Source organism: Cherax quadricarinatus, chromosome 86 (assembly GCF_038502225.1).
Source record: "Cherax quadricarinatus isolate ZL_2023a chromosome 86, ASM3850222v1, whole genome shotgun sequence".
Classification (NCBI taxonomy): domain Eukaryota; kingdom Metazoa; phylum Arthropoda; class Malacostraca; order Decapoda; family Parastacidae; genus Cherax; species Cherax quadricarinatus.
This window is the reverse complement of record NC_091377.1, coordinates 1,198,688-1,225,240: the sequence shown is the minus strand read 5'-3', so window position 1 is coordinate 1,225,240 and position 26,553 is coordinate 1,198,688. Positions and strand designations below refer to the sequence as shown.

General features: G+C 39.4%; 1 protein-coding gene across 1 annotated transcript in view; it reads left to right on the top strand.

Annotated features, from left to right (window-relative positions):
• Stt3A (catalytic subunit 3A of the oligosaccharyltransferase complex) overlaps positions 1-25,968 on the top strand; it is a 52,319-nt gene extending 26,351 nt beyond the window's left edge. The window contains 9 exon segments of the mRNA XM_053797461.2: positions 3,136-3,242; positions 13,400-13,591; positions 16,377-16,769; positions 20,410-20,571; positions 21,018-21,206; positions 21,372-21,591; positions 23,891-24,079; positions 25,678-25,701; positions 25,704-25,968. Coding sequence (XP_053653436.2) covers positions 3,136-3,242; positions 13,400-13,591; positions 16,377-16,769; positions 20,410-20,571; positions 21,018-21,206; positions 21,372-21,591; positions 23,891-24,079; positions 25,678-25,701; positions 25,704-25,822 — 1,595 coding nt within the window. The 3' untranslated portion in view covers positions 25,823-25,968.
• The last annotated feature ends 585 nt before the right edge of the window (positions 25,969-26,553 follow it).

Here is a 26,553-nt window from a genome sequence, read left to right as displayed (position 1 = left end):
TTGAAATCGTAGCCGCTGCCGATGATGGGGGGGGGGGAGCGGGGGTCGCAGGTGTTGGTTACAACCCACTGGCTAGTTCTTCACAGTATAGCCTTGAGTATTCTATCCTGATGACAAGAAAGCAGGTTCTTTACCGCTGCAATGATGAGGGGTTACGTCCTGCAATTTCATACAGGTGCACAGGTAATTAAATCCAAAAAAGGGGAAGTCTCAGGACGATAGTCCATCTCCATCAGTTCTACTCGTTGATTGGCAGGTGACCCTCTCTGTCATCCAAGCTGGAAAGATAGACAGGTTACCCATTGCTTAAGAAATCACTCTCCATGATAAGTACAATACCTAAAAGATGTAGTGATCATTACAACAGTCAACTTAGAGCAAGACTGAAAGGACTAAGTTTATTATTGGTCAAAAGTGAAGCTTTTAACCAATAAATCCACTAGAATACAAGGCAGGCATGTACTTACAGTAGTGCTAGGAGCTGAGTCTAGTGATTACTGTTTGGACTGGAGCCCCACACGTCACCTTTCGGGGGGGGGGGGGAAGAAGGAGGGGAAGGGATAGCGGGAGCTAGACTGACCCTACCTTAACAAGCAGCCGGCAGTCAAACTATCACTTCCGGGGTGGGGGAAAAAAGGCGGGAATAGCGGGAGCTTGACTTACCCTACCTTAACAAGTAGCCGGCAATGAAACTATTGTTACTATATACTCCCTCGCTACTCCTATCTATTGAACTTTTCCCTCACAAAAAATAATTATGCAGCATGCAGTGCATGAGAAGAAACTGCAACCATGTTTTTTTGGTTTAAAACAGCGACTTTGCAGTGTATTTTTGTATGTTTTTTTGGGTGTCATCACGATTTCTTGATATCATTTGATACAATGGTAAATATTACAGAAATAGATATGATTTTTTATTGGTTTTAGGGCTGAAAATAGCTTGAAATTGAGCTCAAAGTAGTGGAAAGATTTGATTTTTGCTGATGTTTGAGAGTAAATAAATCACATATCCAATACATGTCAACTTGTGGGTCTAATGTGTGTTCACAAATTAGATGATATTATTTATACAATTAATACAATATTGCATAACAGTAAATCTTCTATTTTTTGGTGTGAATAATAAATCAAAATGGAATTCTGTGTAAAGCCTGGAAACATAACTAATGAACAAAGGAAATGTTACTTTAGTGCCAGGAATACCCATATTTTTTTTTCTGGACCCTATTTTGAAATTGGATATTTTGGAATTTGTGTGAAATTGAACAAATTATTAGTTTCTGATCACTTTATTGGGTAGTTGAAGAAGTTGATTGGAAAGGTTTTTGTTCTCAATTGATGAAATAGAGGCATACTAGCAAAATAACTGAAAATTTGGTTGACTGGAACAATGTAATTTGCCTAAAATCAATCAATCAATCAATCAAGTTTATTCTCTATAAGGATTACAATGCAAGGTTTGCAGATCTTGGTTATTGTGTGGTTTACATGTTATAAAATACTAATTACAGAGGGGGCCACTAGGACACCTAACATGGCTAGGCATTTTGGGCAAACTTAGATTAATTCTTAACCCTATATTATTACAAATTATGGAGTAAGTTGACTAAATACTAAGTGAATAAATACTATTTTGTGAGTTTAGCAATGTGTATGCTTTTGTTTTGGCACAATACATATATATATGTACGTAGTTTCTATATTGGAGTATCACAGGCAAACTTATGACTAGTTAAGAATCATTATTTTAAGATTAAGATTTGTATTTCTGTGCTTATAGTCAAATGGGTGAGTGAGTGAGTGAGTGAGTGTAAGTGTGAAGCGCCAGGTGGTTTTTATGTAGTTAGTTGACGGGGTGTATCAGGGAGATAAGATGTTTTGAAGGTGATGAATGTGTCTGCAGTTCTAGAGTTTTCAGGTAGGGTGTTCCAGATTTTAGGGCCTTTGACATACATTGAATTTTTTGTAAAGGTTTAGTCGGGCATGGGGAATGTCATAGAGATGTTTGTGTCTGGTGTTATGCCTGTGGGTCCTGTCGCAACTATCAAGAAAGCGTTTTAGTTCAAGGTTAATATTGGAATTTAAGGTCCTGTAGATGTAGATTGCACAGTAGGACACAATAGGACTCAGTGGGTAAAATCGCTGATGCTTAAATATTGCTGACACTGCAAAATTTGTGATAGCGTAGTTTTGTCAATTTTCCATCAAATTTCGTACATTTTGTTTTATTAGCTTCAGAAAAAGATTCTCTAACATTTCATAAGAAAAAAATACTTTTTTTTTTTTTATTTAAATTCTTGGACCCTGTGGACAAGTTTCAGATTGGGAGTCTGGACCCTGAAAGGATTAAACCAAAAACACGATTGCAGTTTTTTCCTCATTATTCACTGCATGATGCAGGATTTTTTATATGGTGCACACTGCATAGACCCATTCTTTCATATCTAGACCCAAATTTACCACTCAGCTTATTTGAGTGAGCTGAGCTCATGGCATAGTACTATGGTATGGCCAGTTACCTCAAAGCTGTAGTACTATGGCACAGCCAATGACCTCAGAGCCATAGTACTTTGGCACAGCTAGTGACCTCAGCTGTAGTACTACGGCATGGCCAGTGACCTCAAAGCTGTATCAGTACAGCACAACCAGTGAAGTGGTTAAAGATTTTTTTAAATGTTTGCATGTCTTTCATAAACATACTTGTAATATTTTGGTCCAACTTGGACCATGAACTAGTTAATGGTCCAAGTCAGACTGAAACATCATTATAAGTTTCTCCTATGTGCAGGTTGTTTGGGAATTGCTCCAGTCATGGTATGGTGCCTTTATTCTATAAAATGTTGTCAGTCTGTCTGTGTTTTTATTCTTTAAATTTTGAGATAGATAAAGTACCTGTAAGTAGTAGCTTTGGTTATAATTGAGGGTATTTTCAGTAGGTGGAAGTGAGAAGTACAATACCTGTGCTCTCAAGGAGGGGTGGAGATATGTTGCAGTTTTTGAACTCTGGTGTTGGCACATCTCTGGCAAGACAGTGATGGAGTGAGTGTTGATGAAAGTGTTTCTTCTTTGTTGGGTCACCCTGCCTTGGTGGGGAAAAAGGCAATTTATTATTAAAAAAAAAAATGCTGTTTTCAGGTATTGCAATTTTCTGCATGCTGCTGACCTACTATATGTGGATCAAGGCTGTGAAGACTGGCACTCTGTTCTGGTCAACAATGGCTTCACTTGCTTACTTTTACATGGTAAGGTTACTAGTAAAAAAAAGTTTGTGTGCACCACGTGGTTGTAAATTACGTTTAGCTAGCCAACTGTTATGTGGGACCTTAGTAAAAGATGCAAAATTTAGTGAACCCCTCCAGTTGTGCTGACCATCATGGGCATGGCTGGATTCCTCCAGTCATGCCCTGCATCATAGGGAATGACTATACCCCTCTAGTCATGCCCCATGATGCTGACCCACATTGTAATGATGGGGTTTGGGCAGACCAAGCACCTGATTTAAGAACCCATTACACCATTTTTCAGTATAAATAGATTCTCCATTCATCTTAATTTGTTTAGACTTGGCACCTATGACTTGGAATGAATTATGAATGTGGCTCAGACTATAAATAAGTGATTGTATAATTATTTTGTGATTAGTTCTTGTATAATATGAAATATACTAGTTGCAGCATCAGCAAATCATTATTGATATTAGTTTAAAAGTGTAATATTAGTGAAGTATTAAAAGCACTGAGTAACCAGATGATTCTCTCATTTCATACCTGGCTCAGTCCTCCAGTCCTGCATTCATGCATGTTCATGTCTTTTGAATATCCTATTTTTAGACTTACGGGATATACAAAAGAAATATACATGCATGAATGTAGGACTGAAGGATTGAGCCAGGTTATGATTTATGAAACACGAGAATCATTTGGTTACTCAGTGCTCGTAACAGTTGTACAGGGTGTCCACAAAAGCATTCCCTGATTTCAAACAGGTATAACATGTAACTTTATTGTAATAATTTTTCACAGTTAGTAGCTTCAGATGCAGGGTTTCATTCAGTTTCATGTGGTATAGGGTAGCATTAAAGGCACTCAATGTACGCCCCTCTGGTTGCTCAGCAAACATCGATGCAATAGCCCAGTTCGGTCCAGACGCTCTGTAGCATATCTGGAGTTATCATGTGAACTGCTTCAGTGATTGAAATTTTCAGCTCCTCCAGGGTTGCAGGTAGTGGTGGTACGTAAACTGTGCTCTTCACATACTCCCAAAGAAAGAAGTCACAAACAGTTAGGTCCGATGACCTCACAGGTCACTACTTGCGAGGTATCAAATGATTTAGATAAAGAAAAATTGGGTATCACATTGGAGAGAGGGAGTATGGAAGAAATGAATGTTTTCAGATAGTATTTGGGAGTTGACTTGTCAGCAAATGGGTTTATGGAGGATGAGGTTAACGTTAGAATTGATGAAGGAAAAAAGGCGAATGGTGCGTTGAGGTACCTGTGGAGACAAAAAACGTTATCCATGGAGGCAGAGAAGGGAATGTATGCAAGTTTAGTGGTACCAACACTTATATGGGTATGAAGCTTGGGTTGCAACTACTGCAGCAAGAAGGTGGCTGGAGGCAGTGGAGATGTCATGTCTAAGGGCACTGTGTGGTGTAAATATTATGCAGAGAATTCATTGTGTAGAAATTAGGAGGTATGGAGTTACTAAAAGTATGTCAGACGGCTGAAGAGAGGCTGTCGAGGTGATTTGGTCATTTCGAGAGAATGGAACAAAGCAGAATGACTTGGAGATCGTATAAATCTGTAGGGGAAGTAAGGCGGGGTAGGGGTCATCCTGGAAAAGGTTGGAGGGAGGGGGGGTAAAGGAGGTTTTGTGGGCGAGGTGCTTGGACTTCCAGCAAGCATGTGTGAGCGTGTTAGATAGGAGTGAATGGAGACGAATGGCTTTTGGGACCTGATGAGCTGTTGGAGTGTGAGCAGGGTAATATTTAGTGAAGAGATTCAAGGAAACCCTAGGTAGTAGGTTGGTAGACAGCAACCGCCCAGGGAGGTACTACCGTCCTTCCAGGTGAGTGTAAAACGAAAGCCTGTAATTGTTTTACATGATGGTAGGATTGCTGGTGTCTTTTGTCTGTCTCATAAATATGCAAGATTACAGGTACGTCTTGCTACTTCTACTTACACTTAGGTCACGCTACATATACGTGTACAAGCATATATATATATATATACACACACCCCTCTGGGTTTTCTGCTATTTTCTTTCTAGTTCTTGTTCTTGTTTGTTTCCTCTTATCTCCATGGGGAAGTGGAACAAAATTCTTCCTCCATAAGCCATGCGTGTTGTAAGAGGCGACTAAAATGCTGGGAGCAAGGGGCTAGTAACCTCTTCTCCCTCTATATATTACTAAATGTACAAGGAGAAGCTTTTGTTTCTCCTTTTGGGCCACCCCGCCTCGGTGGGATACGGCTGGTGTGTTGAAAGAAAGAAGAAAGATTCAAGGAATCCAGTTATTTTTTTATAGCCAGACTTGAGTACTGGAAATGGGAAGTACAGTGCCTGCACTTTAAAGGAGGGGTTTGGGATATTGGCAGTTTGAAGAGGTATATTTTATATCTTTATACATATATGCTTCTAAACTGTTGTATCTGGGCACCTCTGCAAAGACAGTGATTATGTGTAAGGTGAAAGTGTTGAATGACGAAAGCATTTCCTTTTTGGGTCACGCTGCCTCGGTGGGAGACGGCCGACTTGTTGAAAAAAAAAATTAATTGAAGAAAATGCACAAAAAACTGCACATAGGAGAAAGAAGCTTATGATGATGTTTCGGTCTGTCTTGGACCATTAACAAGTCTCAACAGAAGAGTGAAGGCAAAGAAGCTAGTATGTATATGAGGGAGAGGCTCCCTTGCCTTCCCTCTTTTGTTGTGACTAGTTAATGGTCCAAGTTGGACCAAAATGTTGTCATAAGTTTCTTTCTCCTATGTTCAGGTTAATTTGTGTATTGTTGGAGTCATGGTATTGTTTTTTTATTCTTTAATTGATGATAAGCTTTAATGTGTAGAGAAAACTGGATATTTGTTAAGATAATCTGATAAAAATAAATCTAATACCTGTTTAGCTTTTTCAACACCAATTACAGACACCACAAAAGTCTTCTTCCTTTGCAGTGGTATCTTTGAATTATCTTTGAACTGACTTTGTTATTCTTTTTTTTTTCTGTGGCACTAGGTGGACATGGTCCTCATATTTTTGTATTTCATATTAAATCATAATTTCACTATTTAAATTTCATTACTCTAATTGTACAGTAATTGTCCCAATTATTTTCCTTCCCAAAAACTGTTTGAAAAGTGAGAAAGTACTTTGACAGAAAGTTAAATCACAGGTTAAAAATAGAGAGAGAAAGATCTGTATATTTCATCCTTGAAGACTCATAAGAACATAAAGGAGGAACACTGCAGCAGGCCTATTGGCCCATACTAGGCAGGTCCTACACAATCCATCCTACTAACAAAATATTTGAACAACCCAATTTTCAATGCTACCCAAGAAATAAGTTTTGATATTTCTATTTACTCATGTGCAAGTCCCACTCAAATCTAACACCTCTCACCCATGTATTTATCCAACCTAAATTTGAAACTACCCAAGGTTTTAGCTTCAATAACCCTACTAGGTAGACCGTTCCACCCGTCAACTACCCTATTACCAAACCAGTACTTTCCTATATCCTTTCATTATCTAAACTTATCTAATTTGAATCCATAATTGTGGGTTCTCTCTTGGAGAGACATCCTTAAGACCTTATTTATATCCCCTTTGTTAATACCCATCTTCCACTTACACACTTCAATCATGTCTCCCCTCATTCTTCATCTTACAAGTGAATGTAATTTAAGGGACTTCAATCTTTCTTCATATGGAAGATTTCTAATGCTATGTATCAATTTAGTCATTCTTCGCTGAATGTTTTCTAACGAATTTATATCTATTCTGTAATATGGAGAGCAGAGCTGAGCTGCGTAATCTAGGTGAGGCCTTACTAATGATGTATACAGCTGTAATATAACTGCTGAACTTCTGTTGCTTACACTTCTTGATATAAATCCCAGTAATCTGGTTTACCTTATTACGTACGCTTAGGCATTGCTGTCTTGGTTTAAGGTTGCTTCTTACCATAACCCCAAGTCCTTTTTGCAGTCTGTATGGCTAAGTTCTACATTATTTAACTTGTATGTGCTAGGGTTATGGACACTCCTGAGCTTCAGAACCTTGCATTTATCTGCATTGAACTGCATTTGCCACTTTTCTGACCAGGTATTGAGTTTGTCTAAATCCTCCTGAGGTTCCCTGATATCTACGTTTGAAACAATTATCCTATCTATCTTTGTGTCATCGGTGAATTTGCTCATTTCACTGGTAATTCCCTCATCAAGATCATTGATATATATTATCAACAACAGGCCTGAGACTGATCCCTGTGGAACGCCACTCGTTACAGATCCCCCCACTCTCTTCAATACAGGTGCTCCTCGTTTTACGATGGTTCGACTTAATGATATTTCAGCTTTACGATGGTGCAGTAGCAATGCACATTCATTAGTCATTAAACTTTGATAGGATAAACATGTATTCATTTAGTATTTCCTTTTCAGTACTGGTATTTAGTTAGTTTTTCAGTGACAATAATTTATTTACTCGTTTATCATATACAGTGGAACCCCGGATTTCATACTTAATCTGAAACATACGAAAACCGAAGTAATATTTCCCATAAAAAATAATGTAAATCCAATTAATCTGTTCCAGACTCAAAAATATTCACAAAAAAATTAATTTTTTTAAAGGATAACTATAGTTTTACATACAGAAAACAGTGAGAAATATTTTTTTTTTTTTTTAAGAAGTCAGCCATCTCCCATCGAGGCAGGGTGACCCAAAAAGAAAGAAAATCCCTAGAAAGAAAATACTTTCATCATCATTCAACACTTTCACCTCACTCACACATAATCACTGTTTTTGCAGAGGTGCTCAGAATACAACAGTTTAGAAGCATATAAAGATACACAACATATCCCTCCAAACTGCCAATATCCCAAACCCCTAATTTTAATGATAAATGAACATTACGTATCTTTATTGAAGACTCTTGTTGGCGTATTGAAGAAGGCAGGAGAGGGGGAGAGAGTTGAGGTTATTGTTTGGAAGGGAAATCCCCCTTCATAAGGACTTCAGGTATCAAAGCCCTCTCTTGTGTTACTTCTCTTCTTTGTCTTTTACTGGCACTGGACCCCTGTCACGCTAAAAATCTGTCCAGAGAGCTCTGTTTCTGGCGTCTCTTTAAGATTTGCCTAAAATGGGACAAGGTATTGTCACTGAACATGTTGCAGATATGGCTTATATGAGCTTGGTCAGGGTGATATTTTTCAACAAAAGTTTGCACCTCATTCCACTTTGCACACATGTCCTTAATCACTGAAGCAGGCACCTTCTCCCCTCTCTGTTCCTCCTCCTCTGAAGCAATTTCTTCAGCTGCAGTCTGTTGCTGTTTCAGTTGAAGGTCTTGCAGCTCTTCAGTGGTTAGCTCTTCCCTGTGGTCTTCCACCAACTCTTCCACATCCTGTCTGCTCACATCCAACCCTATGGACTTCCCCAGAGAGACTGTACATTCAACAACAGGCATAGGGTTGACAGGGTCAGCCTCATACCCTTCAAAATCTTTGTCGAGGACACATTTTGGGCACAATATTCTCCAAGGAGAGTTCAAAGTCCTGGAAGTCAATTCCTGCCAAGCCTTACCTATAAGGCTTATGCATTGGAGGATATTGAAGTGATCCCTCCAGAACTCTCTTAGTTTCAATTCAGTGTCTGAGGTCACTTCAAAGCACCTTTGAAGCATTGCTTAGGTGTAGAGTTTTTTGAAGTTAGAAATGACCTGCTGGTCCATGGGCTGGATGAGAGGAGTGGTGCTAGGAGGCAAGAACTTCACTGTTATAAAACTGAAGTCCCTAAACAATTGGTCTTCCAAGTCTGGAGGATGAGTAGGAGCATTGTCCAGTACCAGGAGGCACTTGAGTGGCAATTTATTTTCCAGGAGGTATTTTTTCACACTCAGGCCAAACACTTCATGGACCCAGTCAATGAAAATTTGCCTCGTGACCCATGCCTTATTATTAGCTTTCCACAACACACACAATTTACTCGTGACAACATTGTTTTTCTTGAACACTGGGATTTTCAGAGTGATACACCAGTAAAGGATACACTTTGAAACCCCCACTAGCGTTACCACAGAACAAAAGAGTTAGCTTATTCTTCATAGGCTTGCTTGTGTCCTGGCAGTGCCTTTTCCTCCTGTGTGATGTAGGTCTTCTTTGGCATTTTCTTCAAAAAGAGGCCTGTTTCATCACAGTTGAACACTTGTTGGGGGAGGAATCCTTCAGCCTCCACGTACTCTTTGAATTCATCAACGAATTCTTCGGCCGCAGGTTTGTCTGAACTTGCAACCTCACCATGCCTTACAACACTGTGTATGCCACTGTACTTCTTGAATCTGTTGAACCAGCCTCTGCTGGCCTTAAATTCACTAACAGCAGCACTCGTTCCAGGCATTTTCTTTACGAGATCTGCATGCAACTGCCTTGCCTTTTTGCAAATGATCGACTCCGCAGCACTATCTCCTGCTAACTGTTTTTCGCTGATCCACACTAACAACATCATCTCCACATCTTCGATTGTTTGTGATCTCTGTTTCATTAGTATATTCACCCCTTTCACATCTTAGCTTCCTTGATTTCTACTTTCTTTGCCATGGTGGAATAGACTGTTGATTTAGACTTCTCATACATCCTGCAAGCTCGGCTAAACGTACCCCACTTTCATATTTTTCTTCAATCTCTTTCTTGAATTCTATTGTGTTTCTCTCTTTACCAAAGGGCTGGCACTAGGAGCTTTCTTTGGGCCCATGGTGGCTTACTTCGCAGTCGCAGTTGATAAACAAGCACAAAAATTGCGAAATGTTTTGGATGAATGCTCACTCAATCAGTGACAGAGCCAGACTGAGGCGGCATCCTGGCAGGCGGATGCGTCTGATTTACAAATTCCCGGGACAAGGTACAAAATCCAGAACAAAATTTTGCCCAAAAAAGTGTTCTAAATCTGAAACGTTCAATATCTGGTGTGTGTGAAATCTGGGGTTCCACTGTATTCATATTCGACTTAGGATATTTTTAACTTATGATGGGTTCATCGCAACGTAACTCTATTGTAAGTCAAGGATCACCTGTAGTTACGATTGAGGTTGAAATATGTACATCTCTCTCTACCTATTTCAGTTATCTGTAAATAGTTTTTCACTTTCCATCAATGCTTATGATAAAGAATAAAATTGCACAATATCGTGACTGGAACAAGACAAAAATAGCCCACACATAGGAGAATGAAACTTTTGATGACATTTCGTATGACTAGTTAATGGTCCAAGTCAGACCTAAATGTCGTCATAAGTTTCATTCTCCTATTTGTGGGTTATTTGCATAATGTTTATGATACAGGAGGGCCCCACTTATACGGCAGGTTAGGTTCCAGGCTACCGCCGTAAAGCGGAAATCGCCGTAAAGTGGAACACCCTTTTTTTCCACTTATAAATGCATACAAACACTAGATAACAAGTTTACACTAACATATATTAAGTTAGCAATAGAACCAGGCATCAAAAAACAATAAAAAGGTACAATACACACATAGTGCACTCATTACTTACCTTAAAATATTTATAGTCTTAATCTAGGGTGAGACAAGTAGTATTTATTGTAAGAAATCAAGTGTGGTATGTATTGTAATAGCCTCACCAGGCCACCCCACCCACACATACTATTCTATGATATTTAAGCATCCCAGAGCGATAAAATGTATATACAGTTCACTCATTACTTACCTTAAAATATTTGTAGTCTTAATGTAGGGTCAGGAGTAAGTAAATGAGATAAAACGAATAAATGAGAGAGAGAAAGAATGAATACATGAGAGGGGGCAGGCGCAGTTATGTAAACAAACCAGGGGAAGGTAAGTTTTGTAAACAAACGAAATGTACACGTCTGGTTTGTGTACAAGTTACATTGTGTACAGGTTGTCTCTACATTGATACGGTAGAATTAATAAAGAAGAACACTCCCATTCTCATGTAACATCATTTTGAGAAGAAATGAAGCTCTGAGTGAAGGCAATGGAAATAAGTCACACTGACTTTTTTGGGTTATCCTAGGTTCTCTACACGTATGTTGTTATGTATGATAATCTATGTAACTGTATTTGTGTATACCTGAATAAACTTACTTACATACATACGAAAGGAATAATTTTCTACAGTTACCCCCAGTAACACATTTACTCTTATGTTAGATTAGAGAAAATGTTATTCTTGCCGTCACTTGTACAAGTTATGTGGCTCCCACATCTTATATTTATGTTTATTTATTCTATTGTGGGGTGTATTTATCATCTTTTTATGTTATGTATCGTGTTTATTATATAATTTTGAAAAAAATATCATGAATGGATTAATGAAAATGTGTATATTACCGTAATATACGACATTTAATGAGACTCGGTATTGTTATTATCACCACTTGTGCAAGTCGTCTGCTACGACATCTCACATTTGTTTATTTATTCTACTGTGGGGTGTATTTATCTTATTTATATGTTATGCATCGTGTTTATTATATAATTTTGAAAAAAATATCATGGATGGATTAATGAAAATGTGTATATTACCGTAATATACGACATTTAATGAGACTCAGTATTGTTATTATCACCACTTGTGCAAGTCGTCTGCTCACATCTCACATTTGTTTATTTATTCTACTGTGGGGTGTATTTATCTTATTTATATGTTATGCATCGTGTTTATTATATAATTTTGAAAAAAATATCATGGATGGATTAATGAAAATGTGTATATTAACGTAATATACGACATTTAAATGACTCGATGTATGTAAGTTTATTTAGGTACAGGTATACATAAGTATAATTATCAGAGTATATATAAAATATGAAATAACTTTTAAAAACATTTGAAATTTTGGAGTTTCCAGACAAAATGGAGAGACTTAGTGCTTACTGAGCTCATGGAGAATGTAAACAAACAGGGTGGGGCACGGTGACCGTATTAGAAAGTCAGGTGGGGGGAGCCGTATAGTGAGTTTTGGTCATAATTTGAAATGTCCGTATTAGCGGAACGCCGTAAAGCGGAACGCCGTAAAGCGGGGCCCTCCTGTACTTGACTCCAAATATCTGCTTATTTGCTTAATGTACTGCTTTACCTTACCTTATGTTAATAAATAATATCTGTGTTGCAGTATTGTATTTCATCTACTGGACAGATTTTTTTCTCAAAAATTTTCATGCCTGAAAAGTATAGCATTCTTTTGTGAAAGAATATTTTAAGACATGTGATGTACTGTATATTTACAGTTTCTGATTTTCAAGTGTGAGTTTGTATAGTTTTGGTTCAGCTGTTGCTTTATACATTTGTACACGTATGGTATACAATACCGACAAGATGAAGAATTAGACGCACGTGCAACATCTGGGTGTCTTTATTTTAGACATGTCACCATCCATTGGCTTTATCATTACAAATTCAAGGGCATAATAGGAGGTAATCAGTCCCCTCAGCCTTGGAGTTGAAGAGTACCTTAGTTTTGAGCCATCTCAACTCCAAGTCAGAAGGACTGATTACCTCGTATTTTGTATGTAGTCCTACAGTCTTCCCAGTATGTGCCTGAATTTGTATTGATAGAGCACTTGATGGCATAACATCTACAATAAAGATACCCAGATGTTGCATATGTCTAATTTTTCCGTTATACAGTCTTGAAGAGCAGCATTCAGGAAACTAGACAGACATCTATTTAAAACACTTCCTTGTATACGAGACCAATTCTTTTGTAAGGAACAACTGAAGGAGGGGTGTTGATGTTGCAGTTTAAAAACTGTAGTGTAAAGCACCCTTCTGGCAAGACAGTGATGGAGTGAATGATGGTGAAAGTTTTTCCTTTTCGGGCCACCCTGCCTTGGTGGGAATCGGCCAGTGTGATAATAAAATAAATAACTATACAAAGCACTCATCTACTTAGGTAGGCTTAGTTCAACCCTACCCATTCTACACAAACTTAACGGAAAACATTTGACGAGTACATCACTTATTGCTCATTCCTGCCTTTAGATTTTTCCAGTACATACTAAAAGTGATAACATAAAATTATGGGAAAAACTCCATGTGTAATTGCCTCTTATAGTGAAGTGTTAATGTGAATAACAGTATATTAGGTGAAGATAAAGGCTATGCTTATTTTAATAAGTAAATATTCTTCTCTTATTGCAGGTTTCATCTTGGGGTGGGTATGTGTTCCTGATCAACATCATTCCTCTGCACGTGCTAACCCTGATGATCACAGGGCGATTCTCCCACAGAGTTTACGTGGCTTATTCCACACTCTACGTCATTGGTACCATCCTCTCCATGCAGATATCGTTTGTTGGGTTCCAGCCTGTTTCCACTTCTGAACACATGGGGGTATGCATTTTCATGTAGTTGAGGATTGATTTTTTTATTTAGTACTATATGTTGAGGTAGTTTTTTGTTAATGCCATTAAATGCTTCAAATTTTTCTCAGTTCTTCAAGGACATTTTGAAATTTTAGTACATACAGTAAATATTCAATTTAACGAACTCACAGAGGGTCGCACATGGTCAGTAATGGCAGTTGTGGTGGAGATGGTTTTTGTGGTGATCTAAATAATGGACATTTCTGTAGCCAATGAACCCAGTTTGTAGTTTTCAAATAGACTGACCAAGTGGATTTTGTCTCATATTTCTGGAGTCCTTTAAAATGATGTTTGTAAAATCATGGGTTTATTGTAAATGTGCTCACATAAAGGTTCAAATACCTCATTGCTGATACAGTAACTTACGATTGTATATAAAATTGTGCATGTATATAAGGAAAGACTACAGTGATGAGGATAACAAATTTATGTAATGAAAGATTGGATATCAGGTTGGAGGGAGGAAGTGAATGTATTCAGATATTTGGGAGTGGACTTTTCAGCAGATGGGTCAATGAAATATGAGGTAAATCATAGAATTGATAGGGGAAAAAAGGTAAGTGATGCACTGGGGAGTCTGTGGAGATGAACATTACCCGTGGAAGCAAAGAGGGGAATGTCTGAGAGTATAGAAGGGAGGAAGTGTAAAATAAACTCAGTGGGGAGCAGGGGTGCAGTGGGGACAATAAGGAAACATTGTATCAACATCCGGGGTCCCAGACTATTCAACATCTTACCAGAAGATATCAGAAACACGGCTGGAACAAGTGTAGAAGCCTTCAAGAGGAAACTGGACAAGTATCTTCACCAGGTGCCAGGCTGTGATGGATATGTGGGGCAGCAGGCCTCCAGCAGCAACAGTCAGGTTGACTAGGCAAGCACCAGAAGAGCCTGGCCCATGGCCAGGCTCCGAGAGTAGTCAAACTCTTGGAGCTCCTCAAAGGTATATCGAAGGTAATGCTCATATATGGGTGTGAAGCATAGGTGGTAAATGTTGCAACAAGGAGAAGGCTGGAGGCAGTGGAGATGTCATGTGTGAGGGCAATGTGCAGTGTGAATATAATGCAGAGAATCCATAGATTGGAAATTAAGAAGGTGCGGGGTTACTTAAAGTACTATCCAGAGGACTGAGGGGTTGAGGTGATTTGAACATTTAGAGAGGATGGAACAAAATAGAATGACTTGAAGAGTGTATAAATCTGTAGTGGAAGGAAGGCAGAGTGGGGGTTGGCCGAGGAAAGGCTAGAGGGAGGGGGTAAAGGAGGTTTTGTGTGCAAGGGGCTTGGACTTCAGCAAGCTTGTGTGAGCATGTTAGATAAGAGCGAGTCCCCTCAAGGAAGGTTCCTTGATGTTGGTGAGGGGCTCTTGATTTAGGGAATTGGAACTGTGCTCCAGTTCCCCGAATTAAGCCTGAATGCCTTCCACATCCCCCCCCAGGTGCTGTATAATCCTCCAGGTTTAGCGCTTCCCCTTTGATTATAATAATAATAATATGACTTACTGTATTGTTGGAGTGTGAGCAAAGTAACATTTTTGAAAGGATTCAGGGTAATCGGCAGGCCGGAATTGAGTATTGGAGGTGGGAAGTACAGTTCCGGCACTCTGAAGGAGGGGTGTTGATATTTTGCAGTTTTTTTTAACTGTAATGTATACATGCCTTTGGTAAGACAGTGATGGAATGAATGATGAAAGTGTTTCTTCTTTTCTTGTTCACCCTGCTTTGGTGGGAAACTGCTGATTTTTTTTTTTTTTTTCAACAAGTCGGTCGTCTCCCACCGAGGCAGGGTGACCCAAAAAAGAAAGAAAATCCCCAAAAAGAAAATACTTTCATCATCATTCAACACTTTCACCACACTCACACATTATCACTGCTTTTGCAGAGGTGCTCAGAATACAACAGTTTAGGAGCATACACATATAAAGATACACAACATATCCCTCCAAACTGCCAATATCCCAAACCCCTCCTTTAAAGTACAGGCATTGTACTTCCCATTTCCAGGACTCAAGTTAATAAAAAGAAATCTGTCCTTGATTGATGTAGAGGCTTCTGAAGTCAACTTAACCTAACTTTGCATGGTGTCTTCATTTGACCTTGAAAATATTTTAGACAAGGTTAGGTTTCCCCAAATTTTATATAGAAAGTCAATTTCAACCCAGCTAATATAACATGACAATGGGGGTTACTTCTGCTCTCTGGTATGTTTTCTGTATTTAGTAAAGTTTTGTTTCAGTGCTGATATCACTTAAAATTATAATGTTGAAAGGAATGAGAGAAGAGAAGTAAGAAAGTAATTAATAAATGTTTTGGCTTTTCATAATCCTTAGGTCATCACAAATATGCTTATGAGTTATATAGCTGCTTTCATCAGATACTCTAGCATAACTAAACCAGGTTTTTATGTGCAGACAATGGCAGATCAGTGGATTGATTTGAAAGAGGTAGTATTAGTTTGGCTCCTATAGATGCAAATAGGTAAACACAAATGTATATTGCATTCATATTGTACATGTATGGATGTGTTCAAAATAACCACTGTGAAAAATAGTGAATTTCCAAATGCTTTTTTGATTGCTCACAGCTACTTGAAATGTATTGAGAAAAATCATGAAAACGATTGAAAATTCACTATTTTTTCACAATGATTATTTTGCGTATTGTAATATCACTAGTTTACAGTGATCTTATTGCATCATATGAATGTGTGTATATAAAGGAATGGAAGCATATTAAAGTTCTTTTATGTTTTCAGGCATTTGGTGTGTTTGGATTGTGCCAGATACATGCTTTTGTAGACTACGTGCGTTCCCGCCTGAACAAGATACAGTTTGAGGTGCTGTTTCGGGCTGTAATCTCAACCGTTGCTGTAACAGGAATATTGGTGCTGGTAGTGCTGACAGCTATGGGCAAGATTGCACCATGGACTGGAAGATTCTACTCTCTTCTAGATCCATCATACGCCAAGAACAACATCCCCATCATTGCCTCCGTGTCTGAGCATCAGCCCACAGCCTGGTCGTCATTTTACTTTGACTTACAGATGTTGACATTCATGTTCCCCGTGGGTCTATATTTCTGCTTCACTAAACTTACAGATGAGAACATTTTCATCATTCTTTATGGTGTTCTCAGCATATATTTTGCAGTAAGTACAATATGTTGTGATACAACATATACGCATAATGTACTCTTAGGAGTTATTATTTTGGGACTTTGTAGCATTTAGGATCCTAGTGTAGGTGATAGGCTCTTTGCTTTTATGTGTTTTCACTATTGTAACTGGGTGGGAGTGGGGCGAGCTGAGGATGGCAGTTGTTAGACCAGTCAGATGTGAAAAATTGTCTTGTGATACTGACAAGATATGGAAATGACACTTATGTACAGTTGGGGACTTGAGTCCTGGAAATGGGAAGTACAATGCCTGCACTTTAAAGGAGGGGTTTGGGATATTGGCAGTTTGGAGGGATATGTTGTGTATCTTTATACGTATATGCTTCTAAACTGTTGTATTCTGAGCACCTCTGCAAAAGCAGTGATAATGTGTGAGTGTGGTGAAAGTGTTGAATGATGATGAAAGTATTTTCTTTCTTTTTTGGGTCACCCTGCCTCGGTGGGAGACGACCGACAAAAAAAAAAAAAAAAAAAAAATATATATATATATATATATTAATGGAATATCCTTCAAGTGGTGGGTGCCTTGAATGCAGTTGGCTCTTGATCCAAGGAATTGAAGATATCCTCCCTCTTTCTTGGGTTGAAACTGATTACCTCCCATTCCCTAGGCATTGTATGTTCCCTGTGGGTTTAATGCTCTGTTTACCATTTTTCTAGTTTTTTTGTGAACTGAGAAATTGGATGAGATTTATCTTCAATAAGATGAAGATAAATTATCAATTCTGAAGATCAGTTTTCTGTTTTATTGGAGATATTGGCAGTTTGGAGGGATGTGTTGTGTATCTCTATACGTATATGCTTCTAAACTGTTGTATTCTGAGCACCTCTGCAAAAGCAGTGATAATGTGTGAGTGTGGTGAAAGTGTTGAATGATGATGAAAGTATTTTCTTTTTGGGGATTTTCTTTCTTTTTTTTGGGTCACCCTGCCTCGGTGGGAGACGACCAACTTGTTGAGAAAAAAAAAAAAAAAGAAAAAGTGATAGTCTACATATTATAGCTGAAAATATAGTAGTATGTTAGAAAATGCCTCCATTTACACTGAAATGTCAAAATATGCAATACAGCAATACCTTGCATAGTATGGTTAATTCATGTCGAAAAAATGTACTATGCAATACTGTACTGGTCAAGGTATTAAGTGTTTTAATGTAATGTGTTCCAACAATACGATTAAATGCGTTGGATTGCAAAAACATGTATTATTATTATTTTAATCAAGGGGGACGCGCTAAACCCGGAGGATTATACAGCGCCTGGGGGGGGGGATGTGGAAGGCATTCAGGCTTAATTCGGGGAACTGGAGCACAGATCCAATTCCCTAAATCAAGAGCCCCTCACCAACATCAAGGAACCTTCCTTGAGGGGCAAAAACATGCAGCCATTTGCTTAGTACAAATCAGTTTACATGAAACTTTTGCACACTTGCAAATAAAGAAGTTACCAAAGATAATGAAAAAATAGTAAAAAAAAAAAGGTAATTTTTACTTAGAAAAATAGTTGAACAATGTAGTTGGCACAGTTTTTCTTTTTTTTTTATCAGCATACATATCTTTATAGCATGGAATTTCATTTTGTAATGCCTGCCTAACGAAAATGCCTCATTCAGTGTTTGGATCTGCATTCATTATGAAATCACAAGTATCTTCTTCTTTCACAATTAACATTGATAGTTCATCCATTGCAAATTCTTTCGTTGGCAGTACAAGTGTACTCAATATTGTTTATCTGGATTTTAGTAAGGCTTTTGATAGAGTACCACATCAGAGACTTAAAGAAAGTGGCAGCTCATGGCATTGGGGGAAAAGTGCTGTCATGGATCAAGTCATGGCTCACCAATAGGAAGCAGAGAGTATGTATAAATGGGGTTGTCTGAGTGGGGATCTGTAATAAGTGGCATTCCACAGGGATCAGTTTTAGGCCTGTTGTTTATAATATATATCAATAATTGACGAGGGAATTACAAGTGATATGAGCCAATTCGCTGATGACACGAAGATAATCGATTCAAACGTAGATGTCACGAGGATTTAGACAAACTCAGTTTGTGGTCAGAAAAGTGGCAGATGCAGTTCACTGTAGATAACTGCAAAGTTTTAAAGCTTGGGAATGTTCATAACCCTAGTGCTTACTAACTTAATAATGTTGACCTTAGCTGTACAGAATGTGAAAAGGACTTGGGGGTTATGGTAAGCAGCAACCTTAAACCTAGACAGCAATTCCTAAGCATACATAATAAGGCAAATAGATTATTGGGATTTATATCAAGAAGTGTAAGCAACAGAAGTCCAGCAGTTATACCACAGCTTTATACATCATTAGTAAGGCCTCACCTAGATTACACAGCTCAGTTCTGATCTCCATATTACAGATTGGATATAAATTTGTTAGAAAACATTCAGTAAAGAATGACAAAATTAATACATAGCATTAGAAATCTTCCGTGTGAAGACAAATTAAAGTCTCTTAAATTACATTCACTTGTAAAACGAAGAATGAGGGGAGACATGATCGAAATGTATAAGTGGAAGATGGGTATTAACAAAGGGGATATAAATAAGGTCTTGAGGATCTCTTTCCAAGAGAGAACCCGCAATCTGCTTAGTAGGGTTATTGAAGCTTAAAACCTTGGGTAGTTTCAAATTTAGGTTGGATAAATACATGAGTGAGAGGGGTTGGATTTGAGTGGGACTTACACATGTGTTAGTGGATATATCAGAACTCATTGTTAGGGTAGAACTAAAGTGGGTTCGACAAATATTCAGTTAGTGGGTTGGATTTGTGAAGGACCTGCCCAGTATGGACCAACAGGCTTACTGCAGTGTTCATTCTTATGTTCTTATGACTCAAGAAATCGTAATGACACGGTGTAGAAATATACCTAGTTGGATGAATCTTATTGTGGCTAGCTGGAGTTTTGAGACTCTATGACCGCGGGTTCAATCCCGGCCGGGGGTATGGTTTATGTTCTTATGTTTTAAATGACATAAATTTTAAATATTTTTAAAACACATGAAAAAAATCACAAAAATATGCAGTCCTAGCTGTAACCACATCTACTTGCAACCTTTGAGACAGTGAGTAGAAAGAGAACACGACCAGTCAGGTCCAATTTACGTATTGTACATGACTTATATGACTGATAGTATGTGCTGCAAATGTTCAGTTGCAGCTAAATTGGATGATATTTAAAGATAAAAATACTGCCAAGCACAAGAAAACTGAAGAACCATTCAGTATACAAAGACGAACAATGGAAATCAAGGACCAAATGAAAATAAGTCACTTGACTTTTTTTGCTGAGTTATCCTAGGTAATTTACACACATCTTGCTATGCATGATAATTTGTGTAACTGTATTTATGTGAACCTGTTCCTAAATAAACTTAATAATTTGAAACCGTAAGTGATGGAGTAGAGGAACAGAGGGAAATAGTCTTGTTTGCCGTAAAATGTGGTAAATAAAATTTATATTATTAAATTTATAAACCATGTTATATCAAAACCTGTATTTTTCAAACCGTACTGTTCAAGGTATTCCTGTATCGATTTTTATGGACTTCAAATATGATTTTTTAAAAAATAAGTGATGTATTGCAAAATATATTTACAGGGTGTGATGGTGCGTCTGATGCTTGTCTTAGCACCAGTGATGTGTATCCTGTCAGGTATTGCTGTGTCTTCGATGCTCTCTACATATATGAAGCAAATTGATGATGTTAAGACAGAGAAAAAAAAAGCCAAATTTGAAGGAAATTACTTTATGAGAAGTGAGGTGGGTTGTCTTAGTCATTGCACATTTAGTCACAAAATACTTATAGCAGAAAATTGTGTACAGGAGGGGGCACTGCTTATACAGCAGGTTAGGTTCTTCTTTCAAATGCATACAAAAGCCTCATAACATGTTTACACTAGTTCTAAAAAAAATGCATGTACAGTATATTTGTTACTTACCTTAAAATATTTACGTCTTTAGCTTGTAGTGAGTGGTGAATATATTTATTGTATGTGTGAATAAATGAAGAATGGGTATAATTGGAAGCTGCTGTAAAGTGGGGCCTGCCTGTACATGTTTTGCTTTATTATAGTAGATTACTGTATATTTGAATAGAAGTATAATTAAAAAGAAATTTTACTATATGACAAGCATTGCACATTTTAAAAGATTTTGCAAACATGGCATGAAAACAAGAAGTTTGTAAGAATTCCATTTTTTAACAGATTGCCACATTTTTTGTGTGTGTGATGTCAGTATTTTTGGTGATGTATACACTGCATTGCACCTGGGTAACATCTGAGGCATACAGTTCTCCATCCATTGTTCTGTCTGCCCGTGGTCACGATGGGTCGAGAATCATATTTGATGACTTCAGGGAGGCCTATTACTGGCTGCGTCACAATACCCCTGAGGTGTGTAAATTTAGAATTTTTGTTATCTCTGTCGAAATTGTCAGATAATATATGTGACTGAATATGATATACTGGATATTGTTTGTAATAGCTTTTTTCTTTTATTTTAATGTGCAACATGGATGATGAACTTGAATATTATGGCTATTTTCATGTTTTTCTCAGGATGCAAAAGTCATGTCTTGGTGGGATTACGGATATCAAATAACAGCCATGGCTAATCGCACCATCCTCGTGGATAACAATACTTGGAACAATACCCATATATCCCGTGTAGGTCAAGCCATGGCAAGTACAGAAGACAAAGCCTATGAGATTATGCGAGAGCTTGATGTAGATTATGTTCTAGTCATCTTTGGAGGTCTCACTGGCTACTCTTCTGATGGTAAGGCTAGAAAAATGGCATTTGTTTTAAATTGAGCAAGGAGTAATGGGGATCAAACCATGGTATAGCTGACATAGTCATGGACTTGTAGGTGCCAGGTTGCTGGTTCAGTCCTCAGTACTTTTTACACAACTTTCACATGACAGGAATTTTGTTTTGCATAAATAGCATAATACAAATTGTTCTTTCTGATCAAATATGGCAAACCAAGGAATGGGTGGGATTTGATCCAATGGAGAATGAGTCTTCAAACTCCATCCATTCTGTGGTTTGATTGCAATTGTGTTATTAAGATTTCATGAGTCGCACATGGCAACTAAGTTGCACATTACTGACGGTATATAATATCGTTGAATTGATGAATGAGACATAGTGCAACACTTAAGTACCTTTATTCTCAAAATATTTTGCATTTGCATGCACAGCAGGCTTCTTCAGTTGAAATGCAGGTCAATGTTACACTGGAGACAGGAGGGACCGATCACTTCAAAATTAGAGTAAATTCTTGCTATAATGAACTTCTGAAATAAAAGATGAAATCCATTGGGTTAATTGTACATTATTTTTTTTTTTAACTGGTTGTATCCCACCGAGGCAGGGTGACCTAAACAGAAAAACTAGTTTCTCTTTTTAAATTTAGTAATTTGTACAGGAGAAGGGGTTATTAGGCCCATGCTCCCGGCACTTTAGTTGCCTCTTTCAAGACGCATAGTTTACAGATGAATTGTGTTCCACTTCCCCATGGAGATAAAGAAGAACAAGAACTACAGCCTCTCCTCATTTAACGACAGAGCTCTGTTCCTAATACTGCATCGGTAAATGAATTCGTCACTAAATGAGGAGCATACTATAATGGTTGTGGGTTTGTCGACCATCTTTGATATTGCTTTAATGTTGCACTTTCACTAACATTTTTAGTATATTTTTAAATGTTTATAGAGTAGTGTACTGTATATTGTAATAAACATGATAGAGGAAATCATTTACATTATTTAGGTATGCATACTGGTCAAAGAGCCCGTTGCAAGTCCGAGTCGTTGGTAAACGAGTACGTCGCTAAGTGAGGAGAGGCTGTACGTATTATGAAAATTGAAGAAAACCCAGATGGGTAAGGATATATGTGCATGTTTATGCATGTGTAGTGTGACCTGAGTGTAAGTAGAAGAAGCAAGGTATACCTGTTATCCCATGTATTTATGAGACAGAAAAAAAGACACCAGCAATCCTACCATCATGTAAAACAATTAAAAGTTTCTGTTTCACACTCGGCAGGATGGTAGTACATCTCTGGGTGGTTGTCTACCAATCTACTACCTAGGAATTGTACGTTTAACTTTTTTATTTTAATTGCAGTGTATCTGTATATTGTGTGTACAGTACTATATTAGGTATACAGTGGCGTACTGAATGCTTTTCTTACAATTTTTCACCATTTTGATTTAATGGAAACTCGGAGAATCCTCTTAGTTTATAATATCGAGAGTTTGCTGTACATGTGTTGTCTCCAGTAGAATTGCCTTTATTTAACTAAAGACGACTGCTGTGCAAGCAAAATATTTCGGCAATAAAGATACAAGTGCAACATTTGGGTGACTTGCTTATCTACAGCAACTAAGCACTTGATGTTAGCAACTTACCAGCATTTTCATTGCTGTTCATCTGTTCATACTAATCATGAAATATTTTGTGTTAAAATATTACTTTCATTAAAACAAGGTGTGATATATTGCAAGAACCATCAAAACAGTACATAGCATGCCAAAATAAATTAAACTAGCAGGTGGTCATCCATTATTATTGTTTAATTGCCAAATGTAACCAAATTATTTAATTTGAGTAAACCAAAATCTTAAACGTGCCTTTTTAACACATTGACCGTCTTCCACTGAGGCAGGGCGGCCTGAAAAAGATTTTCTTTTTAACATTTAGCAATGAGTAGGGGTTAGCTCTTTGCTCCCAACATGCCTTATGTTAAAATTTTTATAGAAGAATTATCTTCAGTTTAGAAAAAACTGGACAAGTCTCAGGGGGAATACTAAAGTCATTGAGCTCAGCACCTGCAGGAATTGGAGGCATTCAGGTTCAATCCAAGGAAAGGGAGGGCAGGTCCAGTCCATTAGATTGAAAGCTCATTGGCATTGCTAGATGGTACTGGGCTACAGCCAGAACTAAGATCGTGTTCATAGCACTGGTCAGTTAGATCTAGGTTTTGTGATGAGTTATAGTTCCCATTGATTTATTTCTCTATTTGTTGAAAGTATCACACAAGACTGTTAAGGTTTAATTATTTTATTCACAGATATCAACAAATTTTTGTGGATGGTGCGTATTGGAGGAAGCACCGAGAAGGGCGGCCACATCAAGGAACACGATTATTACACTCCAGCTGGGGAATTCCGTGTTGATAAGGAAGGCTCGCCAACGTTACTAAACTGCCTTATGTACAAGATGTGCTACTATAGGTTTGGGCAAGTGTACACAGAAGGAGGTAATATGATTTGCTCTTCATTCCACTTTAATTCGTTCTCCTCCCTCCCTTTTCAACCACTCCCTCTCCTTGTCATTCTGCTCTTCTTCCTTCCCTTTCTCCTTTCCACTCTTCCTCTTTCCCTTTTCTTCCTTTCCCCCTTATCTCTCCTGTCTTTTCCCTACTCTTTCTCCTTTTCATTCCCTCCCCCTAGATAATCCTTTTCATTTCACTCTTCTTCCATTTTCTTCCTTTTTTTCCTCTTTCTCTCCTGTCTTTACTCTTTTCATTCCTCCTTTCTCTACCTAGGGGAGGGGAGGGAGGAGGAGGAAGGGGCAAGGAGAGGAGAGGCTAGGGGAGGGGGAGGGTGAGGGGGAGGAAGGGAGAGGGGGATGGCTCCCTCTCCCCTCCTCCTCCCTTCCTCCCCTCCCTCCTTCCTCCTCCCCTCCCTCCTTCCTTCTCCCTTCCCTCCTTCCTTCTCCCTTCCCTCCTTCTCCTCCTTCCCCCCTCCTCTCCTCCCTCCTTCCTCCCCCTCCTCCTCCTCCTCCTCCTCCTCCCCCTCCCCCTCCACCCCCTCCCCCTCCCTTCCCTCCTTCCTTCCTCCCCTTCCTCTCCCTCCTCCTCCCTCCTCTCCCCCTCCTCTCCCCCTCCCCCTCCTCATCCTCCTCCCCCCTCCTCCTCCCCCCTCTCCTCCTCCTCCTCCCCCTCCTCCCCTCCCCCCTCCTCCTCCTCCCCCTCCCCTCCTCCTCCCCCTTCCTCCTCCCTCCTCCCCTTCCCCCTTCCTCCCCTCCCCCTCCCCCTCCCCTTCCCCCGCCTCCCCCTCCTCTCCTCCTTCCCCCTCCCCCTCCCCTTCCCCTTCCCCTCCTCCTCCCCCTCCTCCTCCCCTCCCCCTCCCCTCCCCCTCCTCCTCCCCCCTTCCTCCCCCTCCCCTCCTCCCCTCCTCCTCCTCCCCCTCCTCCTCCCCTCCCTCCCCCTCCTTCCTTCCCCCTCCTCCCTCCTCCATCCCCCTCCCCTCCTCCCCTCCTCCTCCTCCCCTCCCTCCCTCCTCCTCCTCCCTCCTCCCCCTCCTCCCCTCCTCCCTCCCTCCTCCCCTCCCCCTCCTCCCTCCTCCTCCTCCCTCCCTCCTTCCTTCCCCCTCCCCCTCCCTTCCTCCTCCCCCTCCTCCTCTTATCCTCTCCTCCTCCTCCTCCTCTCCCCTCCCCCTCCTCCCTCCTCCCCCTCCCCCTCCCCCCTCCCCCTCCCCCCTCCCTCCCCCTCCCCTCCTCCTCCTTCCTCCCCCTCCCCTCCCCTCCTCCTCCCCCTTCCTCCCCTCCTCCTCCTCCTTCCTCCCCCTCCTCAACTCCCTCCTTCCTCCCCCTCCTCCTTCCTCCCCTCCCTCCTTCCTCCTTCCCCCTCCCCCCTCCCTCCTTCAGCCCTCCCTCCCTCCCCTCCCCTCCTCCTCCTCCCCTCCCTCCTCCTCCTCCCCCCTCCCCCTCCCTCCTCCCCCTCCCCCTCCCCTCCCCCTCCCCCCTCCCCCTCCCCCCTCCCTCCTCCTCCCACTTGTTATACTTTTAATGTACATAAATACATGCCATAATTGCATCCTCAGTAGTATGATGCTGCTCCCTTTCTTACTTTAGGTAAACCTCCAGCTCGACAGGGTTATAGCGAATTGAAATCGGCAACAAAGATTTTGAACTGGATGTTCTGGAAGAAGCGGATACGACAGAACACTGGATTGTTCGTATTTACAAAGTTAAAGACCTGCCCAACAGAGGCGCCTAGAGCTATATTTTGAAATAAAAACTAGTAAATATTCAGTAGTACAATTTTTATACTACAATTTCCAGTGCAGTATTTGGATTGATATTTGTTTACTGTTAGTCTTTGTTGATGGTGCTTTGTTTTCCCCACTTTTGGAATATTCTTCCGACATGGTTGGTGTAAATATACTCAAAATATATTTTTGATTTAAATATTAACCTCCATACATATTTCAGTAATGTGTAAAGGATATATCTAAGTGTGGAAAGGCTCTTTTACTTATGATTTACCATAAATCCTTTATCACTTCAAGCAATATTTGCTTTTACTCAAGATCATAACACTATTGCAAATGAACTGTGCATGAAAGTTAAACTCATGGCAGAAGACTTGGAAATTCCTGGCCAGTGTGCAAGCTGCTGGCCCAGTGGCTTACACACTAGCCTGCACTTTGACTTGCTTGCCAAGAGTTCTAACCCTCACCCATACCATAGATTTGGCTTGCACAAGGGTTTTCTATTGCCAAGCTATGATTCACAAATCAATCTGCAGCCATAAAGGAAGACGGTAACTAATTCTCTAGCAAAGAAGTCACTAAAATGCTGTGATTTCATTCAGAAGAATGTCCAGAAAACTTGATATTTGAAGTTTTTTTTTTTTTTTTCTGTTGTATCTACATGATACATATGGCAAGTGTTTTTGGCAGAAGGATAAATTATTATAATCAAAAAGAAGCGCTAAGCTACAAGGAC